General features: G+C 40.2%; 1 protein-coding gene across 1 annotated transcript in view; it reads left to right on the top strand.

Annotated features, from left to right (window-relative positions):
- The first annotated feature begins 777 nt into the window (after positions 1–777).
- SPTLC3 (serine palmitoyltransferase long chain base subunit 3) overlaps positions 778–20,493 on the top strand; it is an 80,005-nt gene continuing 60,289 nt past the window's right edge. The window contains exon 1 of the mRNA XM_039717203.1: positions 778–1,202. Coding sequence (XP_039573137.1) covers positions 1,086–1,202 — 117 coding nt within the window. The 5' untranslated portion in view covers positions 778–1,085. The remainder of the gene's footprint in view (positions 1,203–20,493) is intronic.

Here is a 20,493-nt window from a genome sequence, read left to right as displayed (position 1 = left end):
TATAATACAGCTTTCCTTTAATCTGTCTCCTCACTAATTTGAATTATTTTGGGAGAAGGAGATTCTATTAAATGCTATTAAATGCTACCAGAGATGTTTCTACTTTCACTTTTTGTCACTAAAATCTGAAGCACGAGAATTTGATTCAGCAAAGACCATATATGCATTTTTACAATTAAAAACCTTTTTTTCTTTGTAAAAGAAAGGATGTATGTTAGTCATCCTTAGTAGTTTCACATGTGATTAAAGCCTGACTTGTTTTAAAACTAAATTAATCAGCTTTATAAAAATCCATCTCCCATTCATTGTAATAGCATGGCATTTATCCTACTACTGGCCAAACTGAGTTTAAAGGGCCAGTTCACTCCAGTGAATGCTTGTGCATGTGTCTGGAGTGACTAGCTGTAGATAAATTTTCATGTTATTACTAAAATGCATTCCATTTTTTTGCAAGTATAATGTTGTGTCTGTCATGCTACTCATATAAGAAAAGATTAAAACAAATTTTTAAAGTGTTTGTCTGCTTTACTCAGGGCAATACTGCTTGTTTTCAACTAATAGACTCATAACCAGATGAACCATGTAATTTTACAGATTACACTGTTAAAATTTTCAAAACATTTTGGCAGTTTTTATGGAGGGACGTCACTCCACACCGAGCGCAATTCGGAGAAAAGAAAGAAAGTTTCTCCCTCGGAGGTATTTAAGAGGTAATATATCTTTAAGTGTCTCCGCCTCTGAATCCACCCACTTCTTGATAGCTGCAGCAGCCTTGTTGACTCACAGAAGCCGTGTTCATGCAAGAGCCAGCGATGAGCAGTAATTTTCAGAGATTTTAACAGCACACCTCCTGCTATGTATTTCACATTCTAGCTTGCTGGGGCTGAAGCTGTATGAAAGAAAGTTTTATGTTTTGAAGAGATTGCAAAAGATAGTTCCTCCTCTCATCCTGGAAAATCCTGACAGACCAGTTGGATACCTTTCAGGCCTTAACCAAGAACTTTATCTGCTCATCCCACTGTCTTTTTTACAGTAGAAAGGCCCGAGACACCCTTAAGGACTGAGAATCTGACTAATTTAAACAGATGGCTAATCCCAGTGCTGTGTGCAATGGACATCTACATCATCATCATCATCAGAAACAGAATAACCTCTTAAAAAGTGGAATATCTAAGAAAAATGGAATCACTAATGGAACGAAGGTAAGGTTTAATTGTTTACCCTAATTGCCTCAATGTTGAAAACAAATAGGTAGTTGCAGCATTACTTACTAAGCTATTTTTATGGTCATCTTAGTGTCCATTGAACAGCTTGTATGGATTAGGCTTGAGTGTTAATTTGTAATCGTGGGACCTAACACTGCTTTTGTCTCTCCTAAACTGCAGAGAGAGTTGGGAATGTTCATGCAAATGCTGTTGATCCCATGGACTGACTTAGTGTCTAGTTCATACCAAAAACAACAAACACAAGTAGTAGCTTCCTTCTAAAGCTTAACCGGTGGTGGACTTGACTTTGCCATGTATTAATCACTAGTGGAAAGCTGTTTTGCCAGCTTCAAGCGTGTGTGGAGTAATTTTTAAAGTGTGATTTGTTGCTGTACAAGTATAACAACAGAAATACGTAGGCAGGCAAAGCTCCTTTTCATGTTTACATTTATGCAGGGATGGCGTAGCTGATCCCCACACTTTACTGATGCCTGCTCTCCAGCCTTGTACTGCTCAAAATCCAAGTCAGTTTACTTCCTATTTTCTTAAGCTGTTCTCTTTGAAGCAGCACTTCTCACATACATGAATATTTTGTAGAACTGTTGGCATGAAGAATGAACAAATCTAAAAGTATTCCTTTACCAAAAGAGCCTAGATCTTAAAGGTTGTCTCTCTGTGATGCCTGTTCTGACTGGGAGCTTACTGTCTGCCTTGGAATGTCCTAATTCTGGATCTTGATGTGATCATTAGGAGAAAGTCTTGTAGTGACTATAAGGCTGGCTTTACAGCACGGTGTGGGAGTGACAGGGGGGATGGAGAAGGTTGCTTGTGGAGCCTGTGTGCTCACCTAACCATCCCTGCTGGAAGCTTTAGACAAGGACTGTGGTGAGGGCTCTGCTGTTTTACAAATAAACTGCTATCTTTTATCTTTCTCTAAATGGGGCTCTCACACACCTTAGCGCTCTAATGAGGGCACGCCCAGTGTCATGCCTAATGGTTGTCTGGCTTTAGGTGTCTCCCCTGGTATGAGTATTTCCCAATCACTGGCTTGTGTTGGATGAGGAAAGCAAAAAATCTTGCACAATGATTGAAAAAGGCCTTTCTTGGATTCGCTTCCAGAAACCTAATTCAGTATTCTCTTGTATATCACATACACCTCCTCATAATTTTGTATATTAGCTATTTGCTGCAATGGTGTTCTAAGTCTTTGCTTTCCATTTGTGACAGATTTCAAGGACTAAGTTTTGCCATTCAGTTACTGCTAACCTGGTGTAAATGAGTGATTTTGAAATCCCAGAAGGGCATTAATTAGAATTTCCTCCTTAACAAAAAATATAAGTAAACAGGTAGAGAAGTAATGACTAGTATTATTGAGCATGAGCAAAGAAAAAAAAGGAAATAAATATTGGTCTGAAAGGGGTGGCAGAGAAGTGAAGGAAATATTATTAGATGCACCTTCAAGATTAGTGAAGCCTTACAAGCACCACATGGTCAGAGGAGAAAGTGTTTTACCCTGCTGTGTGACACCTGACAGTAGCACTGAGCCACTTGTACATGCCATCCATGGCTGAGGGAAGTGGTGAGGAAGTGAAGACTTAGAAAGTTCAGGAGGCTTATCAAAGGCACATTTGGTAAGTCTGGGTCGAGCACCGTGCTCACAATTACATACCATTTCCCCTTTCTTCCTGCTCCAAACACAGAAAGAAGGAAACAATAACAGACAAGAGTCCTGAATGAACCAGGAATCTCATTCCTGGCAGGAATCTCCCCATTCCTGTCTGGTCTGTTTCCCCGCCCCAGCTGCCTCACCCTGTTCAGTGCTTATGCTTGATGCTATTTTACAGGAGCAGATACTGTTCCTTCCTCCCTGTGCTGTTTAGGAGCCTCTGCTGGAGGTGTGCACACACTCCTCCTTGCGCTGGCATTGGCCACTCCTCGCTGGGCTGCGCTTCCCACTTTACAAGCTGGGATCTGAGAAGCAGGGAATGTGGCAGCTTGGTGCACAAGGAAGCCTGTACAAGGTTTCCAGGTGTCTCTTAATTCCAGTCATTCTTCCTTCTTCCTCTTTTGCTCTTCAGCCGCCTTGCCCCTATTTCTCGTAACACTCTGACACATGCATTTGTGTACTTCACTGCCCATGCAGTAAATTAATTGACCATTAAACACCTTATATAGCAGATATATAGAGCTGGTGTATTCAGGGAATGTGACTGGTGATGCTGTTTCTAGACTTGTGATAGTTCCAAAACTTTTGGGCTTACTTACAGCTGTGCTACTTTGCAAGGAGGGGAGGAGGGAGAGATACTGTGGTTTGAGAGAGGCAGCTAGTGCAGGGACTGCAGAGAGTGAATGGCACAGTGAAGGCTTCTAGGCCTATACAGTTGTCTGACTGGAACATAGGCTTTGCAGCAATCAGCTTTATAAACCCTTTTTTTCCAAGGGAGCCCCTGGAAGCGCTGGCTTCAGGAAATGCTGGCTTTGGAAACATTGTTTTTGAAAACACTTGCTCAAGAACAATGTGTTTTGCATCTTAATGATGTAAGAATATTTTGTGTGTCTGTGCGTGCTTAACAGAAGTAGAGAAGCAATTCTGATACCACAAAACCCCCCGGGTTTCTAAAGAAAGGATTTTGTTTAATGGGTTGGGAAAGGTAATTAGGGATGATCAAATGTGGGGGAGCAGGGAGGCTCTCTTTGCTTCTAGCAATCTGTGGCATGCCAAGGACAGAAAGGAGGTAGCTGAGTGATAAAGAAGCACTGAAGCATCCTACCAGAAGAGAAACTGTTGCTTTTGGGGAAGTGCTGGAGTGCTTTGGGGTGGGACTGTTTGCTCAGATAGCTTCTGTGATTGTTTTAAGTCAGATTCACTCAATTCTAGCTGATAGCACAGACTCTCCATGTACTAATGGATATCAGGCTTAACCATGTCCCCACAGCCATGCTTCATCCTGATACTCTTTGGAAGCTGGGCCCTAGCAAGACCTAAACTTTGGGAGGTGGGTTGTGGACCATGTCTTCCACTTTCTTCATGATTTTAACAGAAGCAAATGCTTCGTGTTCTTCCAGAACCCATGGTCTGGACTTGCCTTTGCCCAAAGCACAATTCAGTAGCTAACCTATTTATTTATGTAACTGTACTGGCCAGGAGAAGGTATTTCCCTAGCGATGGTCTCTTTGCTGTTATATTGCTGTCGACTGGGCACCAATAATAGGGAACATTGTATTTTTAAAACAATAAACATGTTTGTCTAGTGGAAACTTTTTTCCCTATAAAGCACATGCAACAGTTCCATTTCTTCGATAGATTATTTCCTTGGATGCTTTAGCCTCCAAGACATTAATACGCTATTTGTAAACTCATTATCTTTATGTTCTGCACTGAGAATGGCAGGGCTTGGAAGAAACGTGTAGTCAACAAGACTATAGGCTTTTCCAAGGATTTCAAGCTCCTGTGCGAAAGCAAATAAGAACCTGGGATGAGATCCAGACAAGGCACAAAAATGTGATAGTCTCCAACATTTGGAGGGTCCAAAATTCAGAAGCAGTTTAACTTCTGTCCTGTTACATCTGAATCTCTTCCTAGCTGTTCTAATTAGATAACTGGTTCAATATTCCAGCATCCAGTCTCAGTCCCTTCCATGCTCTTGGCACCCTAGTTTCTTTCCTCTCTTTTTTGCTTTCCAGTGTCATTTATTGCCTAACGACAATCTTAAAGAAAACATTGATTGTTTCAAAAGAGAGACATGAAAGGAATATGCCATGCAACTGTTCTCATGGCAGTAACTTTGTTGTATGTTGTAAAGGCCTCCTGTAATTTCTTTGCTCTCTCTTCACAAATGCGGATGGCACTTCAAGTGTTTTTGCAAACCTGGTGCAAGTGGGGCATTTTAGATGCATACTCAATATAAATGCTAAAGAATCTGGTAGGAAAAGAAATTAACTAATTCCCACAATCAGAGTCAAGCAATAAGGGTTATTATTAATAAGGAAAGAGCAAGGAGAGAGGGTTAAGGCTGATCAGGCCTTTCCAGGTGTTTGCAGCTTCAGTTGTGCAGCTGTACATAACATAATAGGATTTTTTCTGAAATATCTTCATATTTTGATATTGGTTTGGGTAAAAACAAGTTAAAAAGGAACTTCATTGAGTCCAGCCTGTTTCACTTGAAGCAGATCAGAATTTTGGGCATTTTTCATTGTGCATGTGTTCATAGAAAATGCAATTGCAATTTTGCCTCAGGAAAAAGTTGAGATTCGGTTTTCAGTCAAATTCTCTGCCAATTACTGTACCTGTTGCTTCAGCTGCACCACAGATACGACCTCCTCATCCTCAGCTCCTGCCTTCTTTTCTCCTTGGTTTCAAGCCTGAGAAATGTGTTGCTTTGCACCTGCCCTCTCAGATGATAATCACAGGTCTCGGATCCACGCCCTTGTTTCTGTCATCTGCCCTGCTATGTGATGAGCTCAATGCATTGGAAGCAGGAAACACTGGGGACATCTTTCTGCAGCCGAGGTGTCACCACTGTGTGGGCACATGTAACAGTCCCCGACTCTTGTAGCAATGCTTTGAGCATGTTGCATGGGACTTTAAAAGCAAGGCTGAGATTTTTCACATAGCTCAATATATAAGGTTGGTCTAAAGTCATTACCCTCTTAACACCTGGAAATCTCTAAATGCAGGTAATTAAATTTTGGAAGGTAAGGCCTTTACAGAAATAGCAGATAGTAATTTACTTTGGCTTGAAAGATTCAGCATGTCAGGTCTTTAAGGTCAACCTCCTCTTAGCACAGGAACAGCTCATCCTTCTACTCATGAAAGCAAGTAAATGTGTTGGGAGACAGGCTTAGCTACACACACATAAACTCAGCTCATGGCTGAGGTCCAATGCAAAAATAAGCAGTATACAAGAGGTAGAAACAAGAGTGGCCTTTGAAAGAGGAATTTTGAAACATTCTGGGGGCATGTAGCAGTGGCATTAGATAAGCCAAAGATCTCCTGGAGTCAACATTTGCAAGGAATATCAAGGGAAGCAAGAACAGATCTTACTGCTACATTACTAGGAGATGAACGAACAAGGAAAACGTGTCCCATCAGGAAATGGGGTGGATGACTTGGTGGCCACAGATGCAGGTAAAGGTGTACTCTGTGCTTTCTTTGACTCACCTTTCATGATCAAAGTCATCCAAGCCTCTGTATTTTCAAACTACCAGCAGTGAATGAAGGCTGATTCAAGGATCTCTTGAGAAATGGCAACCCGTGCAAGGGCGTGGGATCAGGAGGGAAGCACTCGTGTGTGGTAGGTGATATCACAGTGACATCACACACTGTCAGCTTTGGAAGCTCCCAGGTGTCAAAGATCCCTGATAACTTAAGATAAATGTTCCACCTGTCTTCAAAAGGCAGGTCATTTCTAGCAGAGCTTGCTCCTGGGAGCATGGAGAGGAAGGTGATTTGGAACAGCAAGCATAGATGTACCAGGGATAAATAATGTTTAACTGACTTTGTCTTCTATGCTGAGGTGACTAGATTTTTCTATGAGAGGTAAGGGATAGATGTCACCTACCTTGACACTGGCCACACCACCCTCATGTGCTACTTGGGGCATTATGGTCTGGATGAGCAGACTACTGTATGGGTAATAACTGGCTGGATCATCAGGCTAAAAGAGTGGTGCTTAATGGTTCATGCTTTGCCTGCAGGCTGCAGGGGTTTCACATGTGTGGAGAGGGAGGGGAGGGGAAATTAAGATTGGTAACAGCAGTGGGACATATGGAGCTTTTCAGGGCTCAGCTAGGCAAAACCCTGAGCGCGCTACTGGGAATTTGGTGTTGACCTGCCTTTTAAATATGAAGATGAAACAGAGACCATCCAAGTGAGTCTGGGACCTTTCAGTGCAAGGAGGCAGCATTTGTGTGGTGAGTCAGCAGCAGTGATCCAAAAATGGATGGAATTGGTGCAGAACCTCAGTCCGCCTTCTGTGAATATTTGTCTGGCAAGCAGCTTATTTGTGCTCAATAGAGGTAACTGGTAATAGAAAGCCATGGCATGGCTAGTGCTATTGCCTGCCTATTTACATCCCTTCAGCATTAGAATTAATTACCTTTTCAAGCTTTAAGTGGCAGTCTGGCTTTCAGAAATGAGAAAGGTGAAATGCATCTTCTACCTGCGATGTCAGCGAGGGATGTGGCTGGATGTGTTCCATTGCAGATGCAAGTTCATGAATAATAATGAGCTGAATGATAAGATAATGGTTGCTTAGGGCCTGTTTGGGTCTCTGTGTGAGCTGGCATGGACACAGGGAGGACCACAGAACACTGAATGAAATGATAACAGTAAAGTTATTTTTGTCACATTGTCAAACTTGGGATCCCCAAAGCAGCACCTAGCCAGACTCACATGAGCAGGGACACTCAGTCCTTGCTAGAGGATCTCTGACCCTGCTGTTTTCACCCATATTTCAGGGGCTGTCATAGGTGTAGATTACCTCCCTGCTGTGATCTTTCCCGCAGCAGGGAAGGAATCTCAAGCATGTTTGATTGAGTGTCTGTAAGTCAATCTCAGGCCTCTTATTGAAACACAGACATTGAACTTAGCCAACACACAAAGCTAAGCAACAACTGGTGTATGTGTTTTTCTACACCTCAGCTGCAGATCAATTCAGCATGTTTATAATTCTCCTGAACAATCTTCTGTTATGTTCCCACAGTTTCTGTAAAATCTGACTTTTCACCAGAAAAACATTTAGCATCGTGCTGCCTCTCTCACAGCTTGCTCTTTGCATTTGTGCAGTGGTGTTTCAAATCCTGGTTTATAGGATACAAGACAAAAGATCTTGTATCATAAAGATCCTAATTCATCATGATATGCAAGTCTGTTTCTTCTGCCAATGGACATATGAACTCTCTCGTGGATTTTTGATTTTTTACTTTCCTTTTAAAGAAAAGTAATTTTTATTGTGGCTAGGACTGTGGCATTAACCAGCAAAGCAGGAAATTAAATTTCCCTACAATGACCAGTGGCTCAGCCAGAGAATTTCTGCCATTCCTGGCAGCTAATTTTTCCACAGAAAATATTTTGAGAAAGCAACCCAGACAGGAATTTTGCGAGGCTATTGTCTGAGAGTTGTCATTGTGGGATGGATATGGAATTATGGGATGGAATATGGAAGAAAAACGCCAGTTAAGGAGAAGAGCAGGCAGCAGGACCAGCAGTGTTTTGTGCCAGACTGAAGAGGAACCGAAGTGTTTTGCACTTAAGGATACATGAATTCAGACAGATGACCAGAACATTCTGGGAGATACCTTCAGTGTAAAATTGTGAGGTGAAGAGCTGAATTTCCAGCGTAGATGCCATCTATACACACCCATGTTTTCAGAATAGAGTAATATTGAACCTGTTCTGGTCAGGTATCTTTCTCCCACTTGAAGAATTTTTGAATTTCTAAAACATCCAGTGTAGATGTAGTATAGTAATGCCTTATCTGTTCCACTGATTCATCTCAGGTTTTTGTTTTTTTTGGAAGTCATTCAGCTGTTATCCTTGCCTTCACTGCTTTGATCAAGCACAGGCATGTGCTCTGTCATTTCCCCCTCTTCCAAAAAATTTGGTCTTCATCAGCCAAGACATGAGGGTTTATTCACCTAAAAAAGAAATATGGAAAGACAAATTTGAGAGGCAGAGCTGAGACTTGTAGCCATTTCAGCTGACATCATGCTGCACTCTGCTTCCTCCAGGAATTTCCATTTGAGTTTCTGCTTCCCTGTCACTGGTGCTGATTCATACAGCCTGAAGATGTGCCATACATCACTCCATGTGACTCACATGTAGCTAGCTGAGACTTCAGCCTGGCTCATCTCACAGCCCAAAGCTGTCAGCTTACACCTGGTATCACAGCAGCCAATTTGTATGTTCTTGAGCTTCCCGGGCCTGTTCTGCAGGAGAATGCCTCAGTCTAGCTTAGAATTTCCATTTCCTGCCCATTTGTGTTTTGTGTTTCCACAAAACTTTGATTGTCTTCTGAAAGGAACACTTCTTCCCCTGTCACCACCAGGTTGCACTTCCAGGAGGTGAGGTTAAGCTGCAGTCAGGTCCTTGGGCACACTGTTGTGGGGGAGATGTGTGAAGAACAGCCACACTGCTGCCTGGAGAGGGCAGGACACAGATGTTTCCACCCAGTCCCAGCAGCCATATGTCAGTGACTAGTGACTTGCACAAGACCTTGGGGGTCAGGAAATACAGCCTGATAAATAAATTTAAGGCCACCTATGGCTGTCACATTGTACCTCATTGTCAGCCATTCCCCAAAAGAATCCCAGCCCCATGATCCAATCAAATGCATTTCCTGCTGACCAACCTCAAATCTTCAGGTGCTATAAAGATCCCAACACCAAACTACAAAACAATTTAAAGGGAACAAGATTTTTTAAAGGCATTTCATGGTCCAAGAAAGAACTTGAAAAATCATGTTTCCTCTGCTTTTTTTGAGATCATATGCATGCAAGTTTCTGAGTTTGAGCTTTTGAACTTCCAACAATCTCTTGACATCAGTCATGCTCAAAGGGAATGTTTCACTTTGTCTCTGGCACAAAATGTGTGTCTGCAATTCTCTTGAAGTCATCTCCTTTTTATAAAAGGGTCTTTATAAATTGCTCCCCTGTGCAATATTTTCCTCTCATCACTGTTATATAAACAGCTGGTTTGTTTGCATATGTGGGTGGTAAAAGTGTCTGGGAGGTTCTAGCAGATATAAGGGTGTGTTAATCTTGAAGGGGGGAATCTTTTTGGCTTTTGATTGTTCTCTTTTGAACAGAAACGAAACAAAACTCTTCATTAAACTGTTTTGATGCAATCTCCACCCCTTTTCCTCTCTTCTAATCACAATCATCTACCCCTGTGGGCCTTATCCTTGGTTTCTTTCCACTTGCTTTAGGTTACAAAAAACTGTGGGGGAAATAAGCCTTTAAGTATTGGATTGGTGCATCTGTGGGTAAATAAGTAGTAAGGGGTGTTACAAAGCAGATTCTCATTTCTATCTGTGAAAAACCCAGTTTTATACCAAATAAGAAATTTGTCAAATGATCTGGGAAGAATCCCATGTGGCCAAAACTTGTCTATTACTTTTTGGCTCTCAAGACATATTTTAATAGTGTCTTTTCAGCTTGAAGTCAGAAGTTTTCCTTCTTAAATCTATTTCTTACCCATAACAGAGCAGGAAGTACAGATTCCAAAACAAAAAATATGTGTTTACCAAAATCTACAACTTTTAGAGAAAAAAGTTAGTATTTTTGTTTTTCATTCTGAGACAAGTATGATCTTGATATATGCCAAGTCTAATTGCTTTTTCTTAAAATCTGTTTTCAAGGGTTAGAAAATGTATCAATTCCACAGTTTGTGTCTATTTTCAGATGTGTATTAGTGGTGTGCATAGTGTGAAATGTGGAATATGCTAGGAGCACTAGCAAGTTAGCAAAATAATTTTGAGGTTGTGTCCAGAGACAGGAGACTTATGCTTTGGGAATGGAGGTGCAGCTTTAATAAAATCTGGTTTCACCTTGGGTTGAACCTATTGTCCGAGAAGAGGTGTAATTTATTACCTCCCTGAAGAGGAATTAATTGACCTCCTTGCATCTCTTACTCACCCAGTGAAAGGTAAAGAAATAATGTTGTGCACACAATGACTGTCTTGGGCCAAAAATATTGATGATCAAGAAGGGCTTTAGGGACGCTGTCCTTTGTCCACATGTCTGTTGTAAGGATAGGGAGCTGAACAGACTGGCCCCTTGGTCCTCTAGCAGAGGGTTTGTTGTTACAGCAGCAGTTTTCAGCATAAAGTAATGTCTGCAAGTGTCGCCCTGTTCTTCTAAGCCTTCTGATGTTTACATTCTTGTAGTGAAGTTTCTCACGTACTTTTATGTACATAATTATTGTTTTACATTCTTCTCTAGAGGAGGAAAAATTTGATAGACTGTTGTCATGTCCAGTGTCATTGGAGAGGTAGCACTTTCATCCTCCAATCCACTGTCACTTTTGTAAGTCTATAAATATTGCAGTCAAGAAATAAACTTCCCTTCTCTTTCTTCTTCTTACCTTGGAGTCCAGTGTCCACGTTGTTTTATTTCGTGTCCTGTTGTGACATCAAGATCATTCCACCTCCCTGCCTGTACAATGTTTTCCAAAGCACACGGGGTCACCTGTCCCTTTCCAACCAAATGTTCTCTGCACTTCATTAGCATCTTGGCTCTTAATAATTTTCTGTTGAGATGAGAGAAATCTTTTCCTTTTATTGTCTTCCTCGTCACCTCTATGATTTGGTAAAGAAATCACAGTAGGTTTTGCACCAGAGATATATCTCTGGAGCTTGTGTAAGAATTAAAGTCAACAGACACTCTCCTAGTGATAGTAGGACAGTATAGTACAACCAAGCATGACAGATCAAAAATGGAACTCTTTTAGCTTCTATCTCATCCCCAACCCAAAGTATCCATTCATTTACACTTTTGAAAATCTTGTATTAACTTGCTTATGCTTCCAACACAGCATAATTAAATCAAGCAAGTCAGAAGCTAAAAATTAGCTTTACCTATCAACAGGTAGAAAACATTTTAAAATTTGCAGAGATAAGGGGTAATATTAGGAGGTTTTTATATCTGTGATTCAATACAACCAAAGACCTTTAGAATTCTTGCATGTGGGCTGAGAATCACATGGGTTTATTTAAGTAAATTGAAGCATGATTTCAATCTGGTATTTTGAGATCATTATCAGAGACTTGGGATTTTTTTACTGTTTCAATGTGTACCTGCTGAGAACCAGTGTTGTAAGCTTGTGATTTTGTTGTAAAGATGTCATAAAGATCTATAGGAAACAAAATTTCAATCAATGGCGAGTTATGCAGATTCTTAAAACCTCAGGTAGGCATATTTGTTCTTATTCCCCACTGAACACTTTGTAGGTGTCTGAAATGTATGTGATCAGGGAGAGGAGTGTTATGTGAGGGGGAAAAACCCCACCTACATAGTTTGAGCTTTCAACATGGTAGCATTATAAAATCTTGGCTGGTTTCCTAAAGAAACAAAATTTATATAGTGATGCTATCTGTCTGTCAACTCCTTAGCAGCTTGTGAACTCGTGAGCCATTTTCATACCATCCACTCTTTGCTTTAAGTGGGTTTTTGGAGACTTGAGAAAGGCCCAGCACCTTCCCTGCTGAAATCATAGAAGCTGCAGTGTGAACTCATTCTTCCAGTGACCTGGGCAGCCTGCAGCAGGAAGGAGATTTGACCTATGCTCCAAATAAGAAAGAAACTTCTGTCAGAGTGTTCCTTCATTTTACATGAAAGCTGACATGAGGCACACGTAAAATCCCCCAGAATTTACTATTCCCAGAGCTCAAACTGCTCTGTTTACTTCTGCTCCAACTCATTTCTGCATGGTGTGTATCTTACCATTGCATTTCTCAGGAATTCATTTAGTCCATAAACTTTCTGAGATAAAGACACTTCATTTTGTTCTCTACTTGTGAAATACTTGCTAGACAAGAGATCAGTGTCTTTTAAGGGTACCTTTACTCACAGGGATTCTTATCCAAAGTGTGCCACTTTTTCAAATATCAGTGATTTGTCATCAGTATTGTGTAAAGCAGTTGCCCTGTCTCATGTTCCAGTTGATGCTACTAAGTGAGAATTAAGTGTGTTTTGGTGTAATTTCTGGGACATTTCTGTTCTAGCAGTCTATCTAACAGATGAAACTTGAGTTCATGTTAAACATTACTGTTTTTTCCATAATTCACTTCTAATCCAGTCAGGCATCAGTTGTTCATCTTTAGAAAAGTCTGATACAAATCCAAAGGGGATCAGACTTGGAACTTTGCAGTTCCAAACCCATCGTTGTTGCTTGGCTGGTGTTCCTCCTGTTCACAAGGGCTGAGTGATTTCAGTTCACCTCCTGCTGATCAAGTCTCTCATGACAAATCCAAAGGGGATCAGACTTGGAACTTTGCAGTTCCAAACCCATCATTGTCTGGCTGGTGTTCCTCCTGTTCACAAGGGTCGTGTGATTTCAGTTCACCTCCTACTGATCAAATCTCTCACCTGCTCAGCAACAGCATCTTCACTGGAGCTGTGTTTCAGGACACCAGTTAAAGACAGAAATGCAAACCTCTCACTCTGTGACAGGTAATTTCTGTGAGCTCAGGCTGGAGGTTGATGGACAGGCATTTTAGAGGGCTTTGAGTACTTCTAGCTTGAAATTAATGTGACGTATTTTTCATAAGTTACAACATTTCAGCTGTGATTCCTTGTCCTGATATTGACACCTGAATAATTAAATATTAAGTAAATTATATAAAATAAATAAATTGTGAACAATGCATATTTTATGATTGGCTTTTTGCAAATATTAAAATTAATATTATGTGTGTTAGGTTAGAAGGTTGTGCTGTGTTAATTTTCTTGAGTAGTGTGTTAAATATAGTTTTAGGTTATAACATCATGTTAAAAAAAGACAGAAATGCAAACCTCTCACTCTGTGACAGGTAATTTCTGTGAGCTCAGGCTGGAGGTTGATGGACAGGCATTTTAGAGGGCTTTGAGTACTTCTAGCTTGAAATTAATGTGACGTATCTTCCGTAAATTACAACATTACAACTGTGATTCCTTGTCCCTGATATTGACACCTGAATAATTAAATATTAAGTAAATTATATAAAATAAATAAATTGTGAACAATGCATATTTTATGATTGGCTTTTTGCAAATATTAAAATTAATATTATGTGTGTTAGGTTAGAAGGTTGTGCTGTGTTAATTTTCTTGAGTAGTGCGTTAAATATAGTTTTAGGTTATAACATCATGTTAAAATAGAAACTATGCTATGTAAGATACTTTTTATAAAAGAGAGGATTTGCACCAACATAGCAGCCACAGGACACATAAATCTTTCAGAGAAAAAGAATTTATTGCCCCATTATCAGAATAAACTAACTTCTTCCACATTTCTCAGCCATGAAGATGCCATTAGGATTCAGAGGAACAAGTTGACAGTGACCAGACAGAATCCTGTGTTTGAATGGAATTTAGGCATCATGTATGCGGTGTATGAATACGCAACAGGCTATTGCTTTTAAGGGTTAATCCTCTGTTAACGTGGGTCCTTTTTTGGGCTTATTTTGCCCAGAAAGAGGTACCTGGACTGTCCGTAACTCTTTGTTTTTATTGTCTCGTATTGCCCTAATGCTAATTGTCCAAATTTTTTTACTCTAATTATATTACTATTCTTATAGCCATTTTATTACTATCAAACTTTTAAAATTTTAAAAAGGCGTGATTGGCCAACTCCTCCTCGTTGTCAAGCCCGGCTCATCTCAGTCTGTGCTTAGCAGAAGGCACAAGGAGCTCTCTCCGGGCCGGCTGGGAAGGAAGGGCTCGGATGAAGCAGTGGCTGGACCGGCGAGTCCGGCTGGCGGGGCCGTGCCCAGCTGCTGTCAGCGGCGGCGGGGCTCGGAGCACGAGGAGGAGCTGCCCCGGGGAGCGGAATGCGCGGCGGGAGCGGGGCCGCGGCCGCGAGCAGGCGAAGGCAAGGGCGGAGACCGTGGCTGGTGATCCCAGCCTGGGAGCACAGGCAGGAGCGGTTCGAGGAGGGGAGGATGGAGATCTGCAGGCGACTGCAGGAAGGAATTGATTTTCCTTTTGTTTTTCTCCTTTTGTTTTTCTCCTTTTGTTTTTCTCCTTTTGTTTTTCTCCTTTTCTTTTTCTCCTTTTCTTTTTCTCCATTTCTTTTTCTCCTTTTCTTTTTCTCCTTTTCTTTTTCTCCTTTTCTTTTTCTCCTTCTGTTTTTCTTCATAAATAATAAATGTTATAAATGAGAAGCCTGACTAGGCCAATATTCAAGCAGCAATCGATTTATTAGTTAAGGTGGTAACGTATGAGCAGTACAGCGCTGGTCACAGTGGGGGAAATTTTCCCTCCAACTGCACACTTAGTTGAGGCTTACAGGTATTTATAGGGGTTCTCATAAGCTTTCTCAGCAGTTTCTATTCACAATTTTTACGTCACAATTCTGTACACTATTGCAATTTAGTTTTTCTCAGGATGTATCCCAGAAAGGAGTATCCCCAGATAGTGGGGTCCAGCTTCTGAAAGAAGAAAGACGTCTCCCAGCTGGTGAGGTCCAGAGTCCAGTGCAGGTTCACCTTTTAATTGCAAGGACTATAAATCTCATAACAGTGATGTCCAGCTTCCCTTGGTCGAAACTATCAATCCTTGAGTTGATGTTCATCTTCCTTTCTCAAGCTGCTTTTCAGTATTTTGTTAAGGCATCGAGATAAGCATGTTTCCTTTTTATATATTCTAAAGCTATAGTTTCAAAGATCCTTACTACAAACAATATTCTAAAATTCTACTTCAAAATGTTATTATTGCAAAACTCTTTTTAGCTAGAAGCAGAAAGTTCCTGTCAAGCAGCAACATCCTTAAAGCTTTAATTCAAATGCTCCTAAATCAACTTAAGACTTATAAAGGTTAATTGCAAACAAAGATAGGTTCAAAGGCCTTCTTCCATGCTTTACTTTCTCAGTTATTTATTAGAATTGTCTTTATAACTGTCCCATGGTCAGTTTCCACACATATCACAATCACAGATACAAAGGTTGCCTGTATGTACCTGACACGAAGCACAGCTTTGTATTTCACAGAAATAAGACTGTAAAGTGGGTAGCTGCAGAATCACAAGTAATTTCACGGCTAGCATGTGTAGTACTTGGAAATGAAATGCTTTAGTGTTGACTAAAGGTTTAGTTAGGACAGCTGCTACTGCCAGTGCTATTCCACACTCCCATTAGGAAAATTCTACCTCTTTTGTAACTGCTTGCAATGCTTTTCTTCCCTTTGTCTGAGTCTGTAAGAATGCTTTAATCCATTTTGTCATACATTCTTCAAAGGTACTTGAAGATACAAAGATACTTAAACTTTTTAAAATTTTTGAAGATAGTTAACTTTTTAAAAATTCTCTTTCTAGCCCCAAAATTATAGTGTTTCTGGGGAAATGTCCTCTGCAGCATGCCTTGTAAGATATCAAAAACAGATTTGAGCGCTGTGTGGGACTGAGATGGATCTGAGGAAATGAGGATAGAATTGTAAGGGTTTGTGTAGGAATGCAAGACTTCCACATTATTCTACTGAGATTTGTAACAAAGGAAAAAGTTGTTAGCACTTAAGTTCACTACAGAGACAAGGGAACATATATGGTATTTCAAAATAATTCTACTTGGCTTTGTGAACTAAGTGGTCAGATTTTTGGAATGGCTCCCGCAGAAAATAAAGATATTTTGAAATTCTGTGGTCTGTGATCCTCTCTCTTGATGGTGCAGGAATGCCTGTGTCAAATATTTTCCATTCCTGGTGTGGATTTATTCCTCCAGAGGTTATGCTCTGTGTTAATGTAAATAATCTATATGGTGTGATGCACCTGAGAGAAGATACTTTAAAGATTTTGCATTCCATTCCAGACAATAGCTATGTGAAAATCTGAATCTTAACCATAATTATCTTTTCTTCCTGTATATCTTCACTGCAATGTATGTTGCATATTCAATTCTCTTGGTGTAGGAGCCAACCTTACACTTTGGCTGATAGAATCCCAATTTGGATACTACTCCATTGGCCAGGTTTCTTTAAATGAAATTCTGCTCTGTTTTGTTCATTAACAAATAACAGAGGATACTGGATTTTACCCCGTACTTTGGCTTACTGGGATTCTGTCAGAATAAAGCAGAAATACATTGGTCAAGACAGACCTTTGAGTAAAGTACTTAAAGGTACTTTAAGAGTCTATGTTTTAGAATATTTTATATGAAGTGGTATAATCTCTTGGCATACTTTTGTCTGGCTCTTCCAAATTTGGCATGACTTTTTGCTGGTACCTTTCAAGGTCTCCTGGGGAAGCCATTGCATTTCACTGGACGTTTCTGTATCATTTTCACACATGAAAATGGCTGTACTGAGCACTGGACTTAGTCTGAACTGCCTTCATCCAAAAGGGGAAACCTTTCATTCACTCCTCTCTTGACTTAAAGCTACACCTCGTAGAGCACTTCAGGGATTAGGCTCTGGAACTGTTTTTCTGGAAGCAAGATTCATCATTTTTCAAAGTTTCTCTAGGGCCTTGTTCTGTTGCCCACAACTGTGCTTCCCGAGTACCAAGTTGCACTTTCTTGGGAGCTCACACTGCCTTAGCTGCACTCCCCACTGTGGATTTGCCTCATCACCTGCTGGGGGGCAGCTCTACCTGAGTTTTGTTCAAAGTTTTCACTGTCTTCCAAGCAGAATGCAGTCAAAAAATTATGGCATAGGAAGTGCAAATAATATTTTACTATACTTACTATCTTCCAACAGCTTTAAGGGATTAGCTTTGATCCATGAAAATAAAGAACAAAGAGGGGTGGAAAAAGAGACAACACTACCTAGTATGAATTTGGTCCTCAGAGGGGGATATTCTTGAATTATGATGGTTGTTCTGCATGTTCTGCTTGCCATTCTTGATTTTGTATCAGCTGATGTTTTTTGCACAGGCAGATGTTATTCCATTTGTCCACAAGGGAGCTGTCAGGATGGACACATTAAATTTCTTAATTATTATTAATTTCATATTGAGTATGAGGGAAGTGCTCAGCTTTCCCTACAGACTGGGAAAGAACATAAAATCAGGAGTTATCAGAGTATACTAATAGTGTTTCTGAATTCACTGTAAAGCATTATGTCTGAAATCTCTAAATACTTACCTACAGGAGTGTCTTCTTGGACAGATTTTACTAGGAGTTTCTGTCATGGGACCTCAGGTAGTTTGTTGGGATTTTTTTCCCTATTGTAGCTGAACTTTATTCCTTCTTTATTGACTGATTTCTACCATGGAATACACTATTGGGATCATTTTGCATATGTGGACATTTTTCACAAGTAAATTATATTTTTCTCTGCTGGATGGTAGGCTGTAAGTATGTAGTTCATCCTCTCAGGGGAGTTCCTGGACAAACTAAAGTTGTTGGAACAAATTTGAGAAACCTCTCTCCACTGCAGTTGAGACAGAAAACTGGGACCTTTTGTCATTGCTCATTATTTGCCTCTTTGCAGAAATACATTTGTAGCAGTCATTGTAGAAGGGCACAACATTTCTCTTATGCTCAGGTTTGTATTTTGGGGTTTTGTGGGTTTTTTGCAGATTTGGAAGGGTAGAGGTAAAACGTGAGGTCTTCTGAAAAAGGTTTCTTTATTTTCTGTGTGAACTTCTACTGTTACTTGCTTATGTTATAAATTTTAGTAACTTCTTTCTTTCAGAAGTAAGAGACTATTTTACTAATATTTTAAAATCTTTACACTTTATTGGGCTTTAAAACCACATTCTGTTTACATGAGCCTTCCTTTTGGATTGTGTTGACAAGGAGTCAGATTGGTGTCTAGGCATCTTCTGTTTCTCTTAGAACATATCAGGTAGTTCAGGAGAGTGTGTTCTTGATCAGAGCTTCTAGATCCTTCTAGATGACCCTGCCAGTCTTTGGTTTGCCATCTATTGTTGCTGTATCTCGGTACTTCCCAAATTTTATTGATAATTTTTTTTTTAAGCAGGAAGTCTGTATACCTATTTCCTTCTTCCAGCATCTATGAATCAGAGGTTCTTTATCTGCTTACATTTCACCCTCTGAAAATATGTACCAGCTGTTTTTGCAGTTCTCAGTTATTTCTGTTACACATTTCATGTCATAGGGAGCTTTAGGAATGTGAGGTGAGTAGATGTTATCTAGTTTGAGATGTCAAACTAGACATCTAGACAAACTTTATCTAGTCCATTTCTCCATTTCTGCAAATCACTTTTATCCAGAGCTGGTTTTCTGCTGGAATATCTTGAAGGCTCTTCTGGAGTCTCTTACCTCGTAAGATGTGTCACTGTGTTTGGGGTTTTGTTAAGACTGACAGCATTGCTTTCTTCTGTCTTCTGAGAGACAATATCAACTTTGACTTTAAATGAAATGCCCCTACTAGAGGTTTATATCCATCTGAAACACCTCCATTGCTCTAGATTCACATTTAACTGATTTTATCAGTACAAAGTTCTTTCTAATATCTGATTTAGATCACTTTGGGTGTAATTTAATCATATTGATGCTTAACAGAGCACAGATTACTGTTTTTCCTTTGCAGTTATCTTCTTACATGTTTGAAGACTCTTAGGCTGCCAGTCATTAGGGTTTTCTCTTCTCTTTAAACCAGACAATTCAGATTTGTTCATTCTTTCTTCACAACTTACTTGACCAGACTTTATGCTTCTTTTCCCAGTTCTCTCCATGTGGTTCACCTCTTCTTTCTCAAAAAGCAGTGTCTGAAGCTGGATGGACACTTCAGCTGAGAGCTGCATTAGTACTGCTTAGTGGCTCTAGAATGGTTTGTCCTTTTGCCCTTAACATGAGTTTCTTAAGAGATGGCTGTTTTTTCTCTAACACCTTTTACTTTTAATGTTGCTTCCTATAGCAATAGCTGCTACTTCTGGGTACAGTTATGCTCTCCTGAAATCTGTGATTCTGCTGTTCCATTTCCTGCTTTTCCTAAGTCCCCTGATTTCTACCATTTTGTGATCAGTATAAATGAAAACTTTGAGTTAATACATTGCCAATGTCTCCTGAAATTACTTCCAAAGTGCAGCAATGTTTTGAGTATTGTCTTCCAATTTGTCCCATGGCAGAATGGGAAGAAATAATAATGGAGGTAAGGGAAAGACTTGTGAAATGCCTGTAAGCATTTTTTTCCACAAGCAGTGATTTCATGTTGTTACATATCCAGCATCTTCCACCACCCTGGAACATCCCAGCTGGCCTACCCCATCCTTTCTTTCCAGAGGGGCAAGAGGCAGAATGTGCTGAACCTTGTTCAGACCTAAAGAGATGCTGGTTCATGGGTTATTGCAATTGTGCTTGTGTAATTCACTCCAAGAATGGCTAAAGAGCCAAGTTATTGCTGTCTGTCCTTCAGTTCAGGGATTTGGATCCCTTTGCCCTATCAAGGTCACATTTTCCTGAGGCTTTTAGAAGAGTTGATATCAGTCAGATTTGATTGAAATTGCTCTGTGAGCTCAAAAACTTTATGGGTACTTGGGTACTTGCAGAGAGATGGTAACTTGAGGAAGTAGGCCATTGCTTTCTTAAAAAAAAAAAAAAAAGGTTAAGATTGTTCAAATGCAAACATTAATTTTCAACTTTCTTACTACACATTTGAAAAGGCATCTTCCTTTGCTGAAACAACAAAGCAC

This window comes from Passer montanus, unplaced genomic scaffold (genome assembly GCF_014805655.1).
Source record: "Passer montanus isolate IOZ18808 unplaced genomic scaffold, ASM1480565v1 scaffold37, whole genome shotgun sequence".
NCBI classification, from domain to species: Eukaryota; Metazoa; Chordata; class Aves; order Passeriformes; family Passeridae; genus Passer; species Passer montanus.
This window is presented reverse-complemented; position numbering and strand designations above follow the sequence as displayed.